At 43.0% G+C, this 21,573-nt stretch overlaps 1 protein-coding gene across 9 annotated transcripts in view; it reads right to left on the bottom strand.

Moving 5' to 3' along the window:
* LOC126652333 (zinc finger SWIM domain-containing protein 6) overlaps nt 1-21,573 on the bottom strand; it is a 139,333-nt gene that overhangs the window by 17,615 nt on the left and 100,145 nt on the right. For all 9 annotated transcript variants that reach the window (XM_050339061.1, XM_050339067.1, XM_050339070.1 and 6 more), the window contains 4 exons: nt 21,071-21,331; nt 17,485-17,620; nt 7,064-7,221; nt 6,385-6,548 (listed from right to left, as the gene is read on the bottom strand). In XM_050339061.1, coding sequence (XP_050195018.1) covers nt 6,385-6,548; nt 7,064-7,221; nt 17,485-17,620; nt 21,071-21,331 — 719 coding nt within the window. The remainder of the gene's footprint in view (nt 1-6,384; nt 6,549-7,063; nt 7,222-17,484; nt 17,621-21,070; nt 21,332-21,573) is intronic.

Below are 21,573 nucleotides of genomic sequence, written 5' to 3'. Positions count from 1 at the left end.
CAGAACCCCACTAGTGACAGGTTGCCAGTCTGATGTTACGCCCTTTACTATTACCCTTTGCGCCTGATCTGTGAGCCAGTTGCTCACCCACCACATGATGTGTTTATTCAGCTGTGTGTTGGACATTTTATCCAGAAGGATCCTGTATTGAAAGCTTTACTGAAATACAAAGAGATTGCAACAACTGGTTTCCCTTGATCAACTAAGTGGGTTGCCTTGTCGTAAAAGCAAATTAAATGTGACAAGTAGGACTTTTCCCTCATAAAGCCATGCTGGCTGTGACCGATGACTGCGTTGTCCTTCAGGTGTTTTTCAGTGCCTTCCAGAATAATCTTCTCCATAATTTTACCAGGGACTCAAGTGAGACTGACAGGCCTGTAGTTTTCAGTGTCATTTGTGCTCGTTTCTTGCCCTCCTTGAAAATTGGCACAACATTTGCCAGCTTCCAGTCAGCTGGGACCTCTCCAGATTCCTAAGACCATTCAAAAATTATTGATAAGAGGTCTCATGATGAGATCAGCCATCAGGCCCATGAATCCCATCAGGCCCCATAGACTTATAGGGATCCATCTGGAGCAGCAGATCCCTCACAGTTTCAGGGTTGACTGGGAGTTGATCATTCTCACAGCCATGGTCCTCCAGCTCAGGGCTCTGGGACCCCCTTAGCCCATCATCTGTGTAGAAGACAAAGGCAAAGAAAGCATTAAACATCTCTGCCTTGTCTATCTCCCTGTTTGTGAGGTGACCATCCTCATCCTGTAATGGACCGATGTTATTTCTGCACTGCCTTTTGATATTGACATATTTTTAAAAGTTCTTTTTATTGTCTCCCACATTTCTGCCCAGCTTCAACTCCAGCTCAGCTTTGGCCGCATGAATTTTCTCCCTACAGTGGCGAGCAGCATCTCTATATTCCTCCCATGTAACCTGACCTTGCTTCCACTGGGCATAAAGTTTCTTTTTTTGCCTTAACTCCAGAAAAAGATCCCTGATTAGCCAAGCTGGTCTTCTGCCTCGCCTGATTGACTTCCAACATTTTGGAATTGTCTGCTCCTGTGCTCTTAGGAGGTGGTGCTTAAAAAGTGACCAGTCCTGATGGATCCCAGCACCTTCAACAGCATTTTCTCAGGGGACCTTGCACTTTTCCTTCTGTCACCAGACATTTTGAACACATCTGTTTCATGGTCACTGTGGACAAGATGGCCACCAATTGTCACTTCACTCACAAGGCCCTCTCTGTTAACAAGCAACAAATCAAGGAGGGCACCTTTCCTAGTCAGGTCCCTTAGTACCTATACCATGAAGTTATCATCCAGGTGTTTTAACAATCTTCTGGACCTGTTTGTACCAGCTGTGTGGTATTCCCAGCTAACATTCAGCAAGTTGAAGTCCCCCTAAGGACAAGGGTGGTTGATTTAGAGGTGTCCCTTAGTTCTGCAAAGAATAATTCATCTGCATCATTGTTCTGGCCAGGTGGCCTATAGTAGACTCCCATGATAACATCTGCTTTATTTGTTTGTCCCTTAATCCTTACCCAGAGACTCTCAACCATGCCATTGCCAACTATGAGCTCTGTATGCCCCAGCCCTTCCATTACACAGTATGCCACTCCCCTCCTTGCCTGCCCTGCCTTTCCCTCCTGCAGAGCCTGTAACCGTCCAACATGGCACACTAGTCACAGGACTCATCTCACCAGATTTCACTTATGCCAATGATGTCAAATCTCTGAGACTGGGCCAAAGCTTTGATCTCCTTTTTTTTGTTCCTCATGCTGGGCACATTGGTATAGAAACATTTCAGGTGTGGTTCATTGTAGCCAACACCTTGTGGAGCAGACTGAAGGATCCCATTAGTGCTCAGTCCCTCAAGTTTTGGCGTGCCATCCCATTGCTTATCACTGGCAAGCCTGGTTTTGCCTCTTTTCCCCTTCCAGTCTAGTTTAAAGCTCCGTCAACAAGCCCTGCTAGCTCCTGTGACAGAACTCTTTTTCCCCTCCGAGAAAGGTGTTGTATAGACCATCCTATGGTCAAAAATCAGCTGTGAGCTACTACCAGAAAACTGCTATGCATCTTCCTAATGGAAAGCAAACTACCTTTGTGTTGATCTGATGGATCTGCCTGTTCCTTTCAGTATTCTTCCCTGATACTGGAAGGATCGAGGAAAATACTACCTGTGCTCTTTTCTCTGAAAGTCTTCTCTGATGACTTCCCTTACTGCGGTGGTCTATAAAACGATCATCAGTCACAAGACTCTTCAGCATGCATAGTGGACATAATAGCAGTTCCAGTGTAGACAGTCCTAACTTTAGAGCAAAACCCAATAGTATATCTAGTTTCTTAACCTGAAATATTTTGGAATTAGGTTCCTTTCATTTGATTAAACTGACAAGCTGAGAGCACTAAGAAAGGAGTCCTTTACTGATTCCCCAAGATTTCAAATAAAGCATATATTGATGTCTTGACCAAGGAGGAGCTGAAGGTAATTTGTACTGTAGCCCATGTAGCCAAAGAACTATTTAACTTCTGTTTAATACATTCCTGAGCCACCTCTTCCTAAATGGAAGTTCCAGATCTGTCCAAGTTCTATCCAAGATCTGTGCTATCAATTGAAGAGGCCTTCTCAACAGGTTAATAAGTCTGAAAATGAGAAGCTGCCCCTGGGAATTACATAGCTTATCTGAAAGTCAAGCTCTCTTCTACAGAGAATAACCTTGACTTTGTCCTGATAGATTTTTTTTTTTTTAACAAGAATTTCTTATTCTAGAGGAATAGAAGATCTCAGTACCCCTAAGAGATACAGGAAATGGCCAACCAACCATTAGATCCTGCACCAATGTGAAACCTCTTCATCATGCACATTGAGGAGGTTTATTTATTTAGAGGCTTTCAGGGAAAGGACACCATTTTTCAAATACACATCAAGTGATCATCTGCACTAACTTGTTCAGCAGTTCTGCTAGCAGTACCTGTCTGCATGTGTGTAGTAATACTTGCATTGATGTAGTATACAACAGGCAAATGGAGAAACAGAAGCCCCTCCTGTACCTGCAGATCTCGCAGCATCTCTGCCAGTAAGGTTCTGAAGGATGGAATACACCTGAGATGCTTTCTGCCCATTTGGCCTTGATTTCCACAGCTAGTTTAAATGCCTTCCCTCTGCTGAGTCATATAATACATGCTGCCATTGGAAATAGGGAGAAAGAACCCAGGAGTCCAAATATTACTCACAAATCTAGAACAATATAAGAGGCTTTTCTGTCACAGAAATGTCAGTGACAGAGTTGTGAAATTGTTGGCATCGCCTCAGCCCAACAATGACAAGTTGTCTTGGTAAGGACACTGCTGTTCAGTTTGCCACATGAGGGGAGAAACAGTTTTATAGGGCAGATGTCATAAGCAGTCAGTTACTAGATAGCGAACATAGACAATCTAATCGCCATTAGGTCAGGAGGCAGGAGAGGGGAAAGCATCTGTAGACCACTGAAGACAGTGCTAACAACACTGTAAGACTTTTACAGGAAAAATGTTACTGTAGAAATCTATACAGCTGTGAGTTACTACCAGAAAACTTCTGTGAATCTTCCTTCTGGAAAGCAAACTGTCTTTAGATTCTTAAACCACCTTACTAAGTTTGGGACAGACAGTGGACATGTTCTACACCAGTTTATTCCAAACGCTGGATTTAGGAGAAATTACAGGTTCATTAAATTTATTTCACTAGATCTTACTGAAGAAATTCTGATGACACCATCATCCACACAGGGGTATCCATGAATACAGTGATATCCGAAGTGTGTTGCTACCACTGAATGATACTTTGTGGATGCTTGAGGTGACATTAAAGTCAATCATAAGGATCTTTCTCAAGTAAACAAACATTTAAGGCAGAAACATGTGATGTGAAGTTAAAAAAAAGAGCAGATTTTCACAGCAATCTTCAGAATAAGAAAGGCTGACAAAGCACACAATCTCAGCTTTCTGACAGAAGTTTCTAAAAATCTAGAGTAGGCAAATAGTAGCTTTCTTTGGCATGAGAAGCAACTGGGATAATATCCTTTCCACAAAAGTCTTTACTTATCTGTTTACCGAAACGGAATAATAAATGGGTTTATGATCTTTGGAAATATTTTTTGTTTTGTGCTTTTTTGTCGTTTTTAAGAACTCCCTGAAGATGGATGAAGAGATTTATTTTTGTTGAAATGAACTGTGCAAACTCCAAGATTCATCAGTGTAAGGCAACATTACTCCAGATACCTAAAAACTCATGTCTCCTTTTAACTTGCAAAGTCTCTCATAAGAACCCAAAAACTGATCTGAGGTTCTTGCACACATCAAGCTGAGACTGATACAGATGACCACCTGTCCTAGTTACAGGGATAGGAGGCAGAGTTTAGCACTATGTGGGTATGACCAATATGTGTATTCTATTCCCTCTACATAATTTCTGATGAACTGGTAATGATCGATCACTTGCAGCCCAAGTGCTGAGGACATGCACACCCATCACCTCAGGCTACAAACTGGGTGTTGAACAAGATAAGGAAAGAAGCAAATCCTGTGAGGTGGGGTAGTGTTTCTTTTTCCTTAAACAAATGACTCAGCAGTGATAACCCCTCTGGGGAAGCACGTTAACATTCACACAGAGCCTGAAGGTATTCATCTCTGCTGATGGGCCATAATGGGCCATAACTGACTCAACTGCACTGATGTAACATGCAGTTGTAACATCTTAGAAGGTGTCAAAGACTCATGAAATGTTCTGTAATCCACTATTACATTATCCAGTGTAACACTCCCCACCCCAGGGGAGGTACTGGGGCATTTCCACCTAACCTAAGCGTAATATAAACTAGGATGGACCCTGTGTTGGGGGGACTTTTCTCCATCACTCAACAGATATGGACTGTGACCATCACTTCCACCAACAAACATCGAAATCGCAACAACCAAGTCTTGTTGCGAGATCCACAGGTAAGGGAACAAGCCAACCCTGGACCATGCTGCTGCTTGCTTCCCCCACTGAGAGACCCTGCACCCGCACCGCACTGTCATTGCCAGAGGTCAGCATAAAGGCAGGTAATTCCTGATTTGAATGATATAGCTTCCCAGGTTTTTTCTTTTTGCTTTGCCCCTGGGGATACCACATGGCATGCAGTGCAGGAACTGATGTAATTTTGCTTTTGTTTTAGCTGGTCAGGTTATACTCTGCCTTTATTATTGGTTAAACCAGTTCCTCTGCATCATTGTATTTTATTGCAGCTTCTTTAGTAAATTGTAACTCCAACTTGTAATCTCTCTTGGTATTTCTTCTTCCACTATCAAATGGAGGCAGTTGAGTAGGGTTTATTTCTCCCACCGGTTTTCTTTTAAACCAGCACACCATCCCACAGCTTGTGGAGTGCAGGACTTGATGAAAGAAGTGAGAGGGTTGCTGTTAGTACAGTCGGCCTAAGAAACAGGTCATCATAATTGACCTTGGCTTTCTCTAGTAATTCAACGAGCACCTATCAAATATCATTTGAGGGAAAGGAAGGGAAGAATGGGAGGAATGATAAGAAACCTCTCAAGGCCATGGAAAAGATCTGCAAAAGCAGGTCCAGAGGAGGGCCGTGAAGATGATTAGAGGAATGAAACACCTCTCCTATGAGGAAATGCTGAGAGAGTTGGGGGTGTTCAACCTGGAGAAGAGAAGGTTCTGGGAAGACCTCATTTCGACCTTTCATTACCTAAAGGGAACCTATAAGAAAGATAAGGACAGACTTTTTAGGAGGGTCTGTAGCAATAGGACAAGAGTAATTGTTTTAACTTGAAAATGGGTGGATTCAAACTAGTTATAAGGACATTTTTTACAATGAGGGTGGTGAAACATTGGCACAAGTTGCCCAGAGAGGTGGTAGATGCCCCATCCCTGGAAACATTCAAGATCAGGTTGGATGGGGCTCTGAGTAACTTTATCTAGTTGAAGATGTCCCTGCTTATTGCAGGGGGGTTGGACTAGATCACCTTTAAAGGTCCCTTCCAACCCAAACTATTCTATGATACTATGATTTCTGGAAAGCAGAATAATTTTGCTCTCTAGCCATCCCTACATATACTCCCAAACCCATTGCATTGGTCCTTTCTCAGCCCTGAACAGAGGAGCACCCTGCAGCCAACTGCTCCAAGTTCTCTCTTCCACTCAAATGGCACAAAGGAACTGTTCAGATCCTTGGTCTGTGTTTACCAGTCAACTGTGCTTTACATCAGAAAACAGAATCTAAAAATTCCAGACAAAGCCCAAAGAGGGTCTTTAAGAGGCTCCTCAGTGTGACTTAAAAAGCTGTACCCACCAACACAGGGTAAAATTCCTGTCTTCTACTGTAGAAATAATGAATGAGGGAAATACCTGAAGGCCCAACTCCAGAGAAACTTTCAGAAGAGTGATGTCTGGCAAGCTGTCCATGAGTGTTGCTATTTTAAATGCATCCTGGGCAAGTTTGAAGATGTGTGATGAGGAGTGGATATTTTTCTGAATGGATTTTAACACTGTTTCCAGCCTCTGAACATCACCTGCAAGGTGTAAACAGAACAAGCTTCCAAAACATCCTGAAATGCATTATAATTGAGCTTGCCATTGCTATGAAATAGTACAATGTTTCAGTTATCCACATTTTGCTTTTTATAAACCTTCCATAATTAAATTACATGAACAAAAGATGCAAGACAGCACAAACTCCTCTAGTGCCTGATGGTGTTTGTGTAGTACATGGCCAAAAGTCATCCTGATTTGTGAATTTTAGAAGTGATTTGTCCACTCTTGGATTTCACAATCTATATTGTGCATCAGAATAACAAAAAGCTATTTCACCAGCCTCAAATCAAGCCCATCTGGCTACCATTTATCTAGTTTAACCACTTTTCTAGAAAATGAAGTGACAAGTTTAAGTCAGTTCAGTTTGTTGTTCCCCTTTCAAGCTCCTGTCAGACTGCAATTTGAATTCCTAAACACAAGTTTTATAATCTGTTTATTCCATGAAATATTAAAAGCATACACTTAGTTAAGTAGGTAATTTACAGCAATGTACCTTTGGCTGCTGTTAGCATGGTGGATGCCAGCTCACATTGCTGGGATTCGATGTGACTTAGGGTGAACCAGCGGGGATATCGGTTTGGAGCAACTGATACAATGTGGTGTGGATGGGACATATCTCCCAAAGGAGTCGTAGATTCCAATACTCGCAACCTGAAATAAGAAAGAAATCCTCTTCCTTACACCATTATTGTATTGGGTTATTCATAAGCAAAACTAAAGCTGCAAGAACATTTGACCTTGTTTATTAAATGTGCAGTTTGGGGTATAAAGATATTGGAAAACAACTTCTTTTCTTGGAGAATCTTAAAAGTCCATTTACCAAACTTGCCTACATCAATGGGCATCTGCAGGAATTCACAGGACAATAAAGCCATTGTGCTAGTTTGGGCTGGGGTAGGGTAAATTTTCTTCAAAGTGGCTGGTATGGGGCTGTGTTTTGGATTTGTGCTGAACACAGGGTTGATAATACAAAGATGGTTTTGTTATTGCTGGGCATTGCTTACACAGAGCCAGGGCTTCTTCTACTTTTCATACTGCCACACTGGCAAGGAAGTTGGGGGTGCATGGGAGGTTCGGAAGATACACAGCCAGGACAGCTGACCCCAACTGACCAAAGGCATATTCCATACCATATGACATCATGCTCAGTATATAAAGTGGGGGGGAAGAAGGAGGAAGGGGGGGGGACACACACATTTGGAGTGATGGCATCTGTCTTCCCAAGTAACTGTTATGCCCTGCTCTCTTGGAGATGGCTTAACACCTGCCTGCCCATGGGAAGCAGTGAATGAATTCCTTGTTTTGCTTTGCTTGTGTGTGCGGCTTTTGCTTTCCCTATTAAACTGTCTTTATCTCAACCCACAAGTTTTCTGGCTTTTATCCTTCCAGTTCTCTCCCTGGTCCCACTGGTGGGGGAGTGAGCAAGCGGCTGTGTGGTTCTTGGCTGTTGGTTGGGGTTAAATCATGACAGCCATTCATTAACCAAGGCAGCAGAGAGTTTTTGCATCATCCATAGAGTTTTTTCCCCTGCCTTATTTCAGTCTTTGAACCACTGTCCTCAGGAAGGAAGATAGAGTAGTTCTCCATCATATTGAGAACAGGTAAGTATTTTCCAATATTTGGAATATACTTTCCTCACTTGCATATGCTCTAAGTAAGGGGGAGTGACATTCAATAAGTCATTCGGGTTTTGACCTTGAAATAAATAGACATACCATAAAAGACATTTTGCTGTTCAAATAAGTATGAACTAATTTTTAAAGTCCCTAAATCCTAGACTACCAATATCTAATAATGCACATGTTAATATGAAAAAAAATACTTCCCTTTTGTTTTGTATCAAGAGTCAAATCTCTTCCTTAGTAATACTGAGGCACATCTATATAGCTTTATATATGTAAAACTAAAATACATATAAATTCTCTAGCTGATTTTTTCCCAAACACAGAGGGGGGAGAAAAAAATGCATTATTAAATCATTTCAACAAACAGGAAAAATCCTAACTACTTAATGCAAAAAGTATTATTAGGTTATAAGTAACCACAAAGAGACAAAAAGCATGAAAGGAAAATATTTTGTCACTTTGAATTTCATTGTCAGCTTCTATTGTTCCTTTGCTGTGAAAAGAAAGGCTGTAGTGAATTGGTGGCTTTCACGTGATTTTGACAAGATTAGGGAACATTATAACAAGCACAAGCAAATTTAGCATTCTTCATTTTTTTCACTTTCAAACATCAATTATTTAGCTAGGTTTTAGCAAAGTTACTTTGTGATGAAACATCACTACTGAAGTCTGACTCACAAAGACTGGGTTGAAATTCAGGCTTAACAGGGAATTAGCCAAACTAAACCAAACATTCAAGTTCAGATTCCAAGTGAGCAGTCAACTATGTCACTGCAGATCCACATCCTCCAAGGCTGTACTTCATATGTTTCAGTGTTGCAAGCAGAGAACTGTAGACAGAAGTGACCATCAAAGATAGTGCACCCTGTCCTTGCAGACCTGAAGTGCATGAAAGAAAGGCCTTATGGTCTCAGATTCTATTGATTTCACACTGAGTGTTCCACATACTAAAAGAGGATTAAGAAGAAAAAGAAATGGCAACAGATGATTTTGAATGCAGAGAGGCAAAATACTCCAGAGTTGTCATCACGGGAAGTTAACTTTGATAAATGTTTAAGAGGAATGGCATACTGCCGTCACATTCACTGAAGTATTCAGTGCACCGTGCAAAGCTACTGATAGATGTCTATTCTAGCCTTTTAATGTTGTTTCAGTAGTTTAGTTTAAGGAGGAAAGCTCCCCACAATCTCTGAGAAACACTTAAGGTAGTGACTGAAATGAAATACAGGGACACATCTACTTTATAAAATTAATCTTTTAAAAATTCTAATTCTAAAAATTCTGATTCTAAAATTATAATCATAAGTAACCAGTATGCAAAGTCACTTTTCATATTTCTTAGATTCTTTCCCCAACCTCTACTATTAGACACTCTTGGAGGCAAAAAAGCCCAAACAATCTAAGTAGACCTTTGGGCTGACTTGATAGTAGCTGTTTTGTTCTTATGAATGCCCTCCCATTTAGTCCTTTGAACATGGGACTATTTTCTCCCCATTTAGCTTTCTAGAGTGTGCTAGTTTTGGCTGGTGTAGAGTCAATTTTCTTCACACGCTGGTATGGGGCCGTGTTTTGGATTTGTGCTGAACACAGTGTTGATAACACAGAGATGGGTTTTTTATTGCTGAGCAGGGCTTACATAGAGCAAAAGCCTTTTCTGCTTCTCATACTGCCATGCTGGCAATGGGACTGTGGGTGTGTATTGGGTCTGGCTGAGTTGGAGTTCATTTCCCCACAGTAGCCCCCACAGGGCTGTGCTTTGCATTAGGAGCTGGAAGGGTGTTGATAACACACTGGTGTTTTGGCTACTGCTGAGTACAGCATCAGCACTGTAACATTCCTTCCTCAGTTGAGGGTAAGATCCTGGGAGGGGACACAAGTAGGCCAGCTGACCCAAACTGACCAAAGGGATATTCCATACCATATGACATCGGCTCAGATATAAAAGCTAAAGCAAGGAGCAGGAAGGCAGGCATTTTTTGTCTCCAGTGGCTGCCTTCTGAGAAACCATCACATGTGCTGAAGCCCTGCTTCTTGGAAGTGGCTGACCATCGCTGCTCATGGAAAGTAGAGGATAAACCATGCTATCTTTCGCTTTTTGCGCACGCAAGCTTCTGCTTTACTTTTTGCTTTAAATAACCTGCCTTATCCAAACCCACGAGTTGTTTTTTCCACCTTACTATCTCCCCTGTCCAGCTGGGAAGGGGAGTGATAGAGTAGCTAGGTGGGCACCTGGCATTCAGCCAAGGTCAACCCACCACAGTCCTTTCTGGTACCCAATGTGGGGCAAGATAAAGTCATTTATATATATATATATATGTCTACCTATCTATCTCATGCTATAGTAATAATAGCTATTGAATAGCAAGCTCCTGTGCAGGACACGGAGTTTGCTGGTTGCACTGCTTATCACTTAATTTTGCTAAGTTTTGGGAACATACTAATCTAAACAATGGCTCTGTGCTTTGCTTTTACACTAATGACCTTGTTATGCTTGGGGAGTTGTTATCTTCTGGGGAGCTATCTGGGAATGATGGAGGAATACACTTTCCCCTCCCCCCCCAACATTGATATAAATGGTTTTATAATGAAGTCTCCCATGCTCCTTGCTAATCCTTATGTGAGCTGTTTGGTAATGTTACTTTTACTAATACTGTCAGCACATTATGGAGTTCTTGGAATCTGGTGTTATCCTGGTGTAGGAGAAAACAAACTTTAGGTGATGATATATTGGGATGCACCCTGAGGTGCCAAGTTCCTGGGTGGCAGGGTGTGTGGAAGGATTTGGGCAGGTTCCTAGGGCATTTGACACCTCCTATTTCCTGGGACTTCACACCTGAACAGGTATTCGACCCTAGCAAACTGACCTGATGGAAGGGTGCCTTGCCTACCCTAATCAAAGCCAGCAGCTTCTTGTCCTGTACTGGGGCCTGGCCTGTGCTTATTGAGCCACAGTTCAATACTCTCAGGAGCCCCTGGTGGTCTAGTGGTAAGGGCGTGGCGCTGTCACAGCCAAGGTCCGGGTTCGATTCCCGGTCAGGGCCACTCCCGGGCAGGTGGAGCTCGTTAGCCCTTAAAAGGCAACCCATCTACGTCCTAAGGACCTCGCTGCCACCGTCCAAGCTCGCTTGGCCCCGGCAGATGAACCTTAGGATTAAAGGGTGGGCTCAGTTCCGCGCACACTGTGTCTCACCTAAAAAAAAATCCAATGTTCAGGCTGGAAGGTGTAAAGACCTTCCCCGGATCTTCGCTTGCGAAGACTGGCCATTATTATATCATTATTTATCAATACTCTCAGAAGACTGTAGTGGAGGCAGGGATACAAACTGCAATGGAGGACACTATGGCTTAGGTAGGGACTCACACCACAACAACTACAGTCATTGCCCCAGCAGTGAAAAGGAAGAAATGGATAAGGCAAGTTACAGGTCCATATCAGCGATTAGTAATGGAGGAAAAGGAAGAAGGAGAAGGAGTAGAAGGAGGGGAGTGGGTAGATAAAAAAGCCAGTCCTTCAACAAAGGAAGTCAGACAAATAAAACAGGAAACCGAAGTTACCTGGTCCCTGACCTCATCAGAACGCCAGGACTTGCAGAAAGATTACAGCCACCAGCCTGGTGAGCAGATTCCTACCTGGTTGCTTCGATGCTGGGACAACAGGGCTGATAGTCAACAACTGGAAGGTCATGAAACCCAACAGCTGCGATCCCTTGCCAGAGATTGTGAAATTGAAAGAGGAACTGGAAAGGAGAGAAAAATTTACAGTCTTTGGAGACAGCTCCTCTCAGGCATGAGGGCAAGGTATCCATTCAAGGAAGATCTAATGATCTCCCCAAGAAAGTGGGCCACAGCAGATGAAGGTATCCAGTACTTGAGAGAATTAGCAATGCTGGAAATAATCTATAGTAACCTAAGAAGGGATGACACCCCCAAAACCCCAGAAGATGTTCCTTGCACGATGGCCATGTGGAGGAAGGTGGTTCAAAGAGCCCCTGTGTCATATTCTAACAGCCTGGTAACAGTATATTACCCAAAGATGAATCCACCAACTGTAGAGGTGATGTCCTCCTGGCTTTGAAATGTAGAAGAAACTCTGGGCACTTCCTCATTCCCATTGACCAGCACCTCATATCTCAGGGGCAGCCCAAGAGATCAGTCCCCTCCTGCCCCAGTCAGAGGGAAAGGAAGCCCCAAGCGCAGGCATTGTGGTGAATTCTAGTTCTTTCTGCACGACCAGGGGAAGACATGAAGAAGTGGGATGGTGAACCCACCTTTAAGCTGGAAGCCCAAGTACGTGAATTAAGAGGGAAGAGAACTGTTAAGAAGGGGTCACCCAGGAAAGCTGTCCATGTAGTTGCCACAGAGACCCAAGAAAGAAATCAGCGACCTCTCAGATGTAAAAGGACAGAGACCAATTCCTTTGATCCTGGTGAGGGGACCTCTGGTCTGGCATCGCAAAGGTCAGACAGTGAATACTCTGACCAGGAACAGGAATAGAGGGTTCCTGCCTTTGGCCAGGAGGAGGAAAGGGATGATTGGGTCTACTGGACTGCGTGGATTCGATGGCCTGGGACATCGGATCCACAGAGGTATAGAGCTTTGGTAGATACGGGTGCACAGTGCACACTAATGCCATCGAGGCACAGAAGTTCAGAACCCATCTGGACCTCTGGAGTGACGGGGATGCCAGGAGTTGTCTGTATTAGAGGCTGAAGCCAGTTTAAGAGGGGACAAGTGGGAAAAGTACCCCATTGTGACTGGCCCAGAGGCCCCTTGTATCCTTGGCATTGATTACCTCAGGAGGGGATATTTCAAAGATCCCAAGGGGTATCGATAGGCTCTGGTGTAGCTACTGTGGCTACAGAGAAGATCAAACAATTATCTGCCCTGCCTGGCCTCCCAGAAGATCCTTCCATCGTGTGATTGCTGCAAGTCGAAGACCAACAAGTGCCCATTGCCACCAGAACAGTGCACCGACAGCAGTATCTCACCAACTGAGACTCCATAATTCCCATCCATGAACTAATTTGTCAACTGGAGAAACAAGGAGTGATCAACAGGACCTGCTCACCCTTTAACAGCCCCTTATGGCCAGTTCAAAAGACTAATGGGGAGTGGAGGCTGACAGTGGACTATCATGGCCTGAATGAAGTCATGACACCTCTGAGTGCTGCTGTGCCAGACATGGTGGAACTTCAATAAAAATTGGAGTCAAAGGCAGTCCAGTGGTGCCACAATTGATATTGCCAATGCATTTTTCTCCATTCCTCTGGCAAGAGAGTGCAGGCCACATTTTGCCTTCACTTGGAGGGGTGTCAAGTATACCTGGAATCGACTGCCCCAGGGGTGGAAGCACAGCCCAACCATCTGCCATGGACTGATCCAGACTGCACTGTAACAGGGGGGAGCTCCAGAGCACCTGCAATATATTGATGATATCATTGCATGGGGCAAGGCAGCAGAAGAAATTTTTGAGAAAGGAAGGGAAATAGTCCTAGTTCTTCTCAAAGCTGATTTTACCATAAAACAAAGTAAGGTAAAGGGACATTCACAGAGGATTCAGTTCTTGTGAATAAAATTGCAGGATGGACACCATCATGTGCCCATGGATGTAGTAAACAAAATAGCATCTATGTCTCCACTGGCTAACAAGAAGGAAACACAAGCCTTGTGGGTTTCTGGAGGATGCACATTCCAGGTTACAGCCAGCTTGTGAGCCCCCTCTATTGAGTGACCTGGAAGAAGAACCATTTCGAGTGGGGCGTTGAGCAACAACAGGCCTTTGAGCAGATCAAGCAGGAGATAGACTGTGTGGTAACTCTGGGGCCTGTTTGAACAGGGCCGGCTGTGTGAAATATTCTCTACATGGCAATTGGGGAGCATGGTCTCACCTGGAGCCTCTGGCAGAAAACACCAGAGAAACCTGAGGTTGACCATTAGGGTTTTGGAGCCAGGGTTATGGAGGATCACAAGTCCACTACATGCCAACTGAAAAGGAGATATTAGCAGCCTATGAGGGGGTTCGAGCCACCTCAGAAGTTGTTGGAACAGAAGCCTGTCTCATCTAGGCACCGTGATTGCCCGTGCTGCACTTGATGTTCAGAGGGAACATCCCCTCAACACATCATGCAACCAGTGCTACATGACACAAGTGGGTAGCTTTGATCACACAACAAGCTTGAATGGGAAAACCCAATTTCCCAGAAACCCTGGAAGACATTATGGACTGGCCAGAAGGCAGGGATTTTGGAGCATTGCCTGAAGAGGTGACTTGTGCCCAAGAAGCACCACCATATAACAAGTTACCAGAAAACGAAAGAGGCTACACTCTATTTACTGATGGATCTTGCCATGTGGTAGGAAACCATCAGAGGTGGAAAGCTGCTGTGTGGAGTCCCATACGAAGCTGCTGAAGGAGAGGGTGAGTCAGGCCAGTTTGCAGAAGTGAAAGCCATTCAAACAGCCCTAAAGATTGCCGAACGAGAAAAGTGGCCTGTGCTATACCTCTATACTGAATCCTGGATGGTGGCTAACACCCTATGGGAGTGGCTACAGCAATGGAAGGTCAATTGGCAACGCAGGGGTAAACACATCTGGACTGCTGCATTGTGGCAGGACATCCCTGCATGGGTGGAAAACATGACTCTGAAAGTTCCTCACGTCGATGCTCACATGCCCAAAAGTCATGCCACTGAAGAACATCAGAAAAATAGGCAGGTGGATAAGGCTGTTAAGATTGGAATAGCCCAGGCAGACTTAGACTGGGAGCAGAAGGGTGAGCTATTTATAGCCTGATGGGCCTATGAAATATCAGGACATGTAGGAAGAGATGCAACATACAGATGGGCTCGTGATCGAGGGGTGGACCTGACCATGGAGGCCATCACACAGGTTATTCATGAATGTGAAATGTGTGTGGCAATTAAGTGAGCCATGCGAGTAAAATCTCCCTGGAATAGAGGGCGGTGGCTGAGTTTCCATTATGGTGAGGCCTGGCAAATTGACTACATTGGACCACTGCCATGAACATGCCAGGGCAAGAGCTACATACTCACCATGGTGGAGGCAATGACTGGTTGGCTGGAAACATATCCTGTAAACCAGGCCACTGCTCGAAACACCATCTTAGGCCTCAAGAGGTACATTCTGTGGCGACATGGGACCCCAGAGAGAATTGAATCAGACAGTGGGACTCACTTTTGGAATAATCTCATAAGTTCTTGGGCAAAGAAACATGGCATCGAGTGAATCTATCATATCCCTTATCACCCACAAGCCTCTGGGAAATTTGAGAGGTATAATGGACTGTTGAACACTATGTTAAGAGCATTAGGTAATGGGACGTGGAAGTATTGGAAGGCAAATTTAGCTGAAGCCACTTGGCTGGTCAACACTAGGAGATCTGCCAACCACCCTGGTCCTGCCCAAACAAAACCCCTACACACTGTGGGAGGGGATAAAGTCACAGTACTACACATGAGGAAGTGGTTGGGGAAGTCAGTGTGGGTTTCTCCTCCCATGAGAAAAGGTAAACCCATCCATGGGATTGTCTTTGCTCAGGGACCAGGGTGTACCTGGTAGGTAATGAGGGAAGATGGGGAGAGCCAGTGTGTGCCTCAAGGAGATTTAACCGTGGGGGAAAGATGATGTGTGTTCTGAGTTGTATATTGCAGGAAGTAGACACAGGATAATGAAGAACGAATTCTGTGAGGAGCAAGGACAGTGTGACAATGATCTGAGCTGGGCTGGGGTTGGTGCCCAACAATCAATTGGTCCTCCTGCCCTGGGTACCCATCCAATGGAATGGAGCCCAAGACCTGAAGGGGTGGAAGAAGGCCATTAAACAAGATCTGTGCAAGCGCGGGACATAGTCAGATATGGGAACTGAGTATGACGTAAATGGTATGGAATAAGGGGTGGAGGTTGTATTGGGTCTGGCTGAGTTGGAGTTCATTTCCCCATAGTAGCCCTCACAGTGCTGTGCTTTGCATTGGGAGCTGGAAGGGTGTTGATAACACACTGGTGTTTTGGTTACTGCTGAGCACAGCATCAGCACTGTAACATTCCTTTCTCAGTTGAGGGCAACATCCTGGGAGGGGACACAAGTAGGCCAGTTGACCCAAACTGACCAAAGGGATATTCCATACCATATGACATCGGCTCAGATATAAAAGCTAAGGCAAGGATCAGGAAGGAAGGCAGGCATTGTCTCCAATGGCTGCTTGCTGAGAAACCGTCATGCGTGCTGAAGCCCTGCTTCTCGGGAGTGGCTGACCATCGCTGCTCATGGGAAGTAGAGGATAAACCATGCTATCTTTCACTTCGCTTTTTGCACACGTAAGCTTCTGCTTTACTTTTTGCTTTAAATAACCTGCTAGGAGCCCCTGGTGTTCTAGTGGTTAAGGGCGCGGCGCTGTCACCGCCGAGGCCCGGGTTCGATTCCCAGTCAGGGACACTCCCTGGGTAGATGGAGCTCGTTAGCCCTGTAGGCAAACCATCTACGTCCTGAGGACCTCGCTGCCACCGTCCAAGCTCGCTTGGCCCCGGCAGATGAACCTTAGGATTAAAGGGTAGGCTCAGTTCCGCGCACACTGTGTCTCACCTAAAAAATCCAATGCGCAGGCTGGAAGGTGTAGAGACCTTCCCCGGATCTTCGCTCGCGAAGACTGGCCATTATTATTAAATAACCTGCCTTATCCCAACCCACGAGTTGTTTTTTCCACCTTACTATCTCCCCTGTCCAGCTGGGAAGGGGAGTGATAGAGCTGTTGGGGGGCACCTGGCATTCAGCCAAGGTCAACCCACCACAGGGTGCATGGAGGTTGGGAGTGGGCAGTCAGGACAGGGGACCCTAACTAACCAAAGGGATATTGCAGACCATATGAAATCATGGTCAGTACATAAAGTGGGGGGAAGCAACTAAGCAGCAGATGATCCCAAGACTGCTGCTGAGATGCCTCTTTCCTCATTTCCTCACCACTAGCATCATACACACACACAACCACACCAGTAAGAGAACACACACACATGCTAAAGCTGTTGTTTAACACAAAATCACACATTCCAATAGAAGGATTTGTAACATACAATGCTGGTTTATAGTTGTATATAAACACTAATTGTATATTTATAAATTATTATGTTGTAGTTAGTACAGACATGGATTGCTTTTACAGATGACACAACCAAAGTAATTTCTCCTTAAAGAAAAGAATGCTTCTTGATTACCAAGCTTTTCCCCCTTTTTCAAACTGCTGCTTGTGTTCTTTCTAGATGACTTGTCAATACATACCTCATGGCTCTCAGTGCAGTTTTGTATGCCAATTCAGTATCATGAGGTAGGAGAGAGGTGAAAAGGTACTTGGCAAATGTGTGCATTGGAACACTCTCTCGATGGATGATTTCACCTAAACCACTATATGGTCCAGCTGTGGGAAAAAGAAAGAGAATATCAGTCTTCACAGTTAAAACCCAACTTCTGGACCTTTAAAAGCATTCACTATATATGGGAGAGCCCAGTTGGTTCTGGGGTCTCTGTGTAACTGAGAAATCAAAGATGGAACATCTACACCTGGCAGAGTGTCAGCCACAGACAAAAAGGACTGTGACACAGAATGGATTTCCTGTCAGGAATGCTGACTCATTGTTTTTAGACATGCGCAGATGTATGTCCAATTGTGAGTTATTTATGTTACTGAAAACCAATTGTGCGTGTACGTGTCACCGAAAACTCTATAAAAGTAGCTGCAGTGGCTGTAATAAGGAGTTCCTGGTTTCCTGAAGCCGTGTTGTTCCCACCTCAACTGCAACAACTATACCTTGAGTTAGAATTGGTATTCAGAGACAGCTTGCTGTGCAAAAGGTAAAGTTACATTGATATTTTTTTTAAATATATTACAAGTATATTAAATACCATTTATTCTTTGAGACAACAAGATACACTGTAAATTTTAGAGTACTAAGCACACTACCAGTGCACATACAAATGACAGAATGGTCCCAGGGTTCCATGGGGCTCATTCAGAAAATCTATGGTATGCAAAAGTAGAAAGTGATAATCCTAGCTTTGCCTCTGTGTTGTTATATTGTGCACGTGAATTCCTATGCACCCTCTGTTGGTGCATAATTGCTTTATCACAAATCCACAAAAAAAAGTGTCTACAGTGGAAAACCAGGTATCTTTAATTGAAGTTACATGACTAATCACTACAGTAGCACCTGATCCCTAATTATGTCTCACCTGACATTAGGCATTTAAATAACCCTTTGGTTTGGACTTGGTCTCCAGAGAAGACTAGGTCAGATCTTGCACTGAAGTTGGTTTTGTTAGTCTATTATAGCCACACAATCTTTAAAATTGTATTTGTTGTGGAGAAGCTATTCCCGTTGTTGGGGCAATAGATTTTGCTCACACTCAGTGCAGTACTTCATAACAGCAATGTTAAGACTGACAACAGAAATGACAATGTAAAAAAAATTACATGAAACTATTTGCTTCCTGAGTTCTGAATATTCACAGTACATGAGAATTCCATTTTTACATTTTTCCTGCAACCTTTACACTGTTATTCCTATTAATAGGAAAATTATGTCAAGCAGTTTTTTACTTCAGTGGTTAGAGGTACAGGTGTTAAACATTGCAAGATACAGAATAAGAATCTTACATTAAGTATTATTGGACAATTATTGCACAAATAGCATCCAGCAGTCCTAGAAGTTACTACTTCCTCTTCTACTAGAGATTCCAACCCACCACACTTGGATGGATGAATGAGCACACTTCTTCATTGCAGTCACATGTGTCATAGCTTCCAGCAGTGGTTCAAACTAAGATGACTGACACTTCACTGAAGCAGATAAGGAGTACTCACAAAATTTATTCAACCACTTCTGCTGCATGGGATGATGAACTCCATGAGAGAGAGATGGTAACAACTTGGACCAGCACAGCTGTTTCAGCAATGTTTTTAACTGGTGCCTTAGCACAAAATGCAGATAAAATCACTAGGCATGTAAAAAAAAAAAAAAATCTGAGCTCCATAGGTGGGCATTTCTGAAGGTTGGGGTTAATCACAATGGAAACATCAATGAAGATTAAGTAGGTGACAGTGTGTCTCAATCATTTAAAGTTGAAAAGTTCAAAAACTAGCTGGCATTGCTTCAGTGAAAGAAGCCATTTCATGAATGTTTGCCAGTTGGTGGTCCATTCAGAACTAGGACGCAAAGAATACATGACAAAGTATTTATATGAAAATATAGTCTGCCATTGACTCAAGCAAAAAAATAGAACAGTTCTTGCAACGCAGTCTTATGTTCTCCTTTCCCACTCATTCAAATGGTAGCTACATAGAGCATGCATTAATCTGCATTAACAGCATAGAAATCAGCTTAATACTGGATTAAGCTTTCTTTATTATATCTACAGAACTTCAACTATCAAACCACAATTGATATGATTAGAATCTTAAATCACTGCACAGTTTTTCCTCCATGTGATCTGTCAGTTTCTGCCTTGCCTGGAGTAAACTGAAGCTATTGCAGAAAAGCCAAATTTCTCAGCATGCAGTAATGCAAGACCATTGTTGCACACTGCTCACCACAGCAATTTTGTCAATAGCCATTTTAGCAGTTTTTCTCCTATGATCACTTGTTTACTACTCTAAGAAAACAAAGAGAATATCAGTGATCATAGTATCAGAGAATACTTGAGAGAAATCCTGCCTTTTCCTCATACAGCATCCTTACCAGTAAATAGATCTATCAAATTGATTTTATAATCCATAGGATACCTCTATGGTGGTGAATAGTTGGATCCAGCAAGAAGATGTTCTTGTCCAAAGGCCATAAAGCAGCAGTTACAGTCATACCATAATGGAAACTCTCATTATGGTGCAGCTCCTCTACAGTTTCAAATGGCATCACCAGTAGGTACCAAAGTCTTTAAGGATCTGGGCAATAATAGTGACTCAAAGCTGAGAACCCTAAACAACATACTGCATCTCCTCCATAAAGAAATAGTTTTAAAAAACAAATGTCTTATAGAAAGAAAGCAAAACCTGACTGCTATGTAACAATCTTCACAACTTACCCAGAGCAGTATCAAACTCCCCACCATCCCTTGAGTAAGCACTCAAAACTTGGACCATGCCTTTTTTCCTTGATTTAAAAAAACCCCAAAACTAGAATGACAACCTTAGAACGCACGAGACTACTCTGTGAACGGGAGGTTTAAGTGCTATATGTCAAGCCTTTTAAAAGATAAGGCAAAAACATGCACTTTTTTTGTACAGATTTTATTGCAATGCAAGTTATTTCTCTTAATCAAAATTTAGTCACAAGACCAGGCCTTAAGCCTCAATATTTGCCCATATATTTCAATTTTCAGGTATGATACAAACTTCTGAGGCAACTCATTTTCCTAATTGTTACAAAGAAAATGTTATTTTTCTGTCCCAGCAAATTTGAGTTTTCTGAGCTCTTCACTTGGGAACAGAGGTAAAAATCTTCATACATTTACAAAGCTGCCAGTCCTTTTTCAGTATTCAAATGACATTTATTACCCAAGAACTGTTGACGATAATTGATGTCTATATTATTTGTGAGCCTGGGTTGTATAATTAGGATACTAAACAAATCTAAATAACAAAATGCAATAAAACTTAAAAATAAAGGCTTGTAGGTCAATAGATGCTTTATCTCTACAGTCATGTCATATCTGAAGTATGTTTGATTTTCATAAGAGATTGGAAATAAAATTTTGCTGGAGTTCTACATCAAAAACCATCTTAAATGTGTAAGGCAGTTTCCACTGGAATACTAATTCAGTGGGCTTAAGTGAAGACAGTTTTAAAAAGCAGTTAGCATCTACATTGAGCTACCTTCTAATAGGAAGACTGCTTGTTTTCGAAAAATCTTCACCAGAGTATCATCCAATTCAATTTCCTGTAGCTTAGAAATGAGCTGCTCCTCATTTCGACAAACCTTCTCTTGTGCATACAAGCCATCTGGCATTATCCGTTGCTGTCCCAGCCCTATCAATGCTACTTCCACAGCCAGTATTAAATAAGATTCCCCTTCTTCTAAAAACTTGTGTGCAGGTAGCTGCTGGTACTCCAGAGATTTGCATTGCCCCATGTTCTCTGTAAAGGGCGACACAAAGAAAAACACATCAGGAAATCATTAAAATCCATAATCTGCCTATAATGCCACATTTACAAATGCTTCCTCTGTCAGTATTCATTTTTTAAAAATTATTTAAATTACTAGTGCAATCTCAATATCCAGTCATCCAATCTAAACTACCCAATCCAATTCCACATCGCAGAAATACACAAAACAATTAGGTTTTAAAAAGCCCACTTGAGTAAAAATAAAAGTTTTC

This window comes from Myiozetetes cayanensis, unplaced genomic scaffold, assembly GCF_022539395.1.
Source record: "Myiozetetes cayanensis isolate MyiCay16 unplaced genomic scaffold, myiCay2020 scf77, whole genome shotgun sequence".
Taxonomy (NCBI): domain Eukaryota; kingdom Metazoa; phylum Chordata; class Aves; order Passeriformes; family Tyrannidae; genus Myiozetetes; species Myiozetetes cayanensis.
Note: the sequence above shows the minus strand (reverse complement) of the source record. Positions and strands in the feature narration are given on the sequence as shown.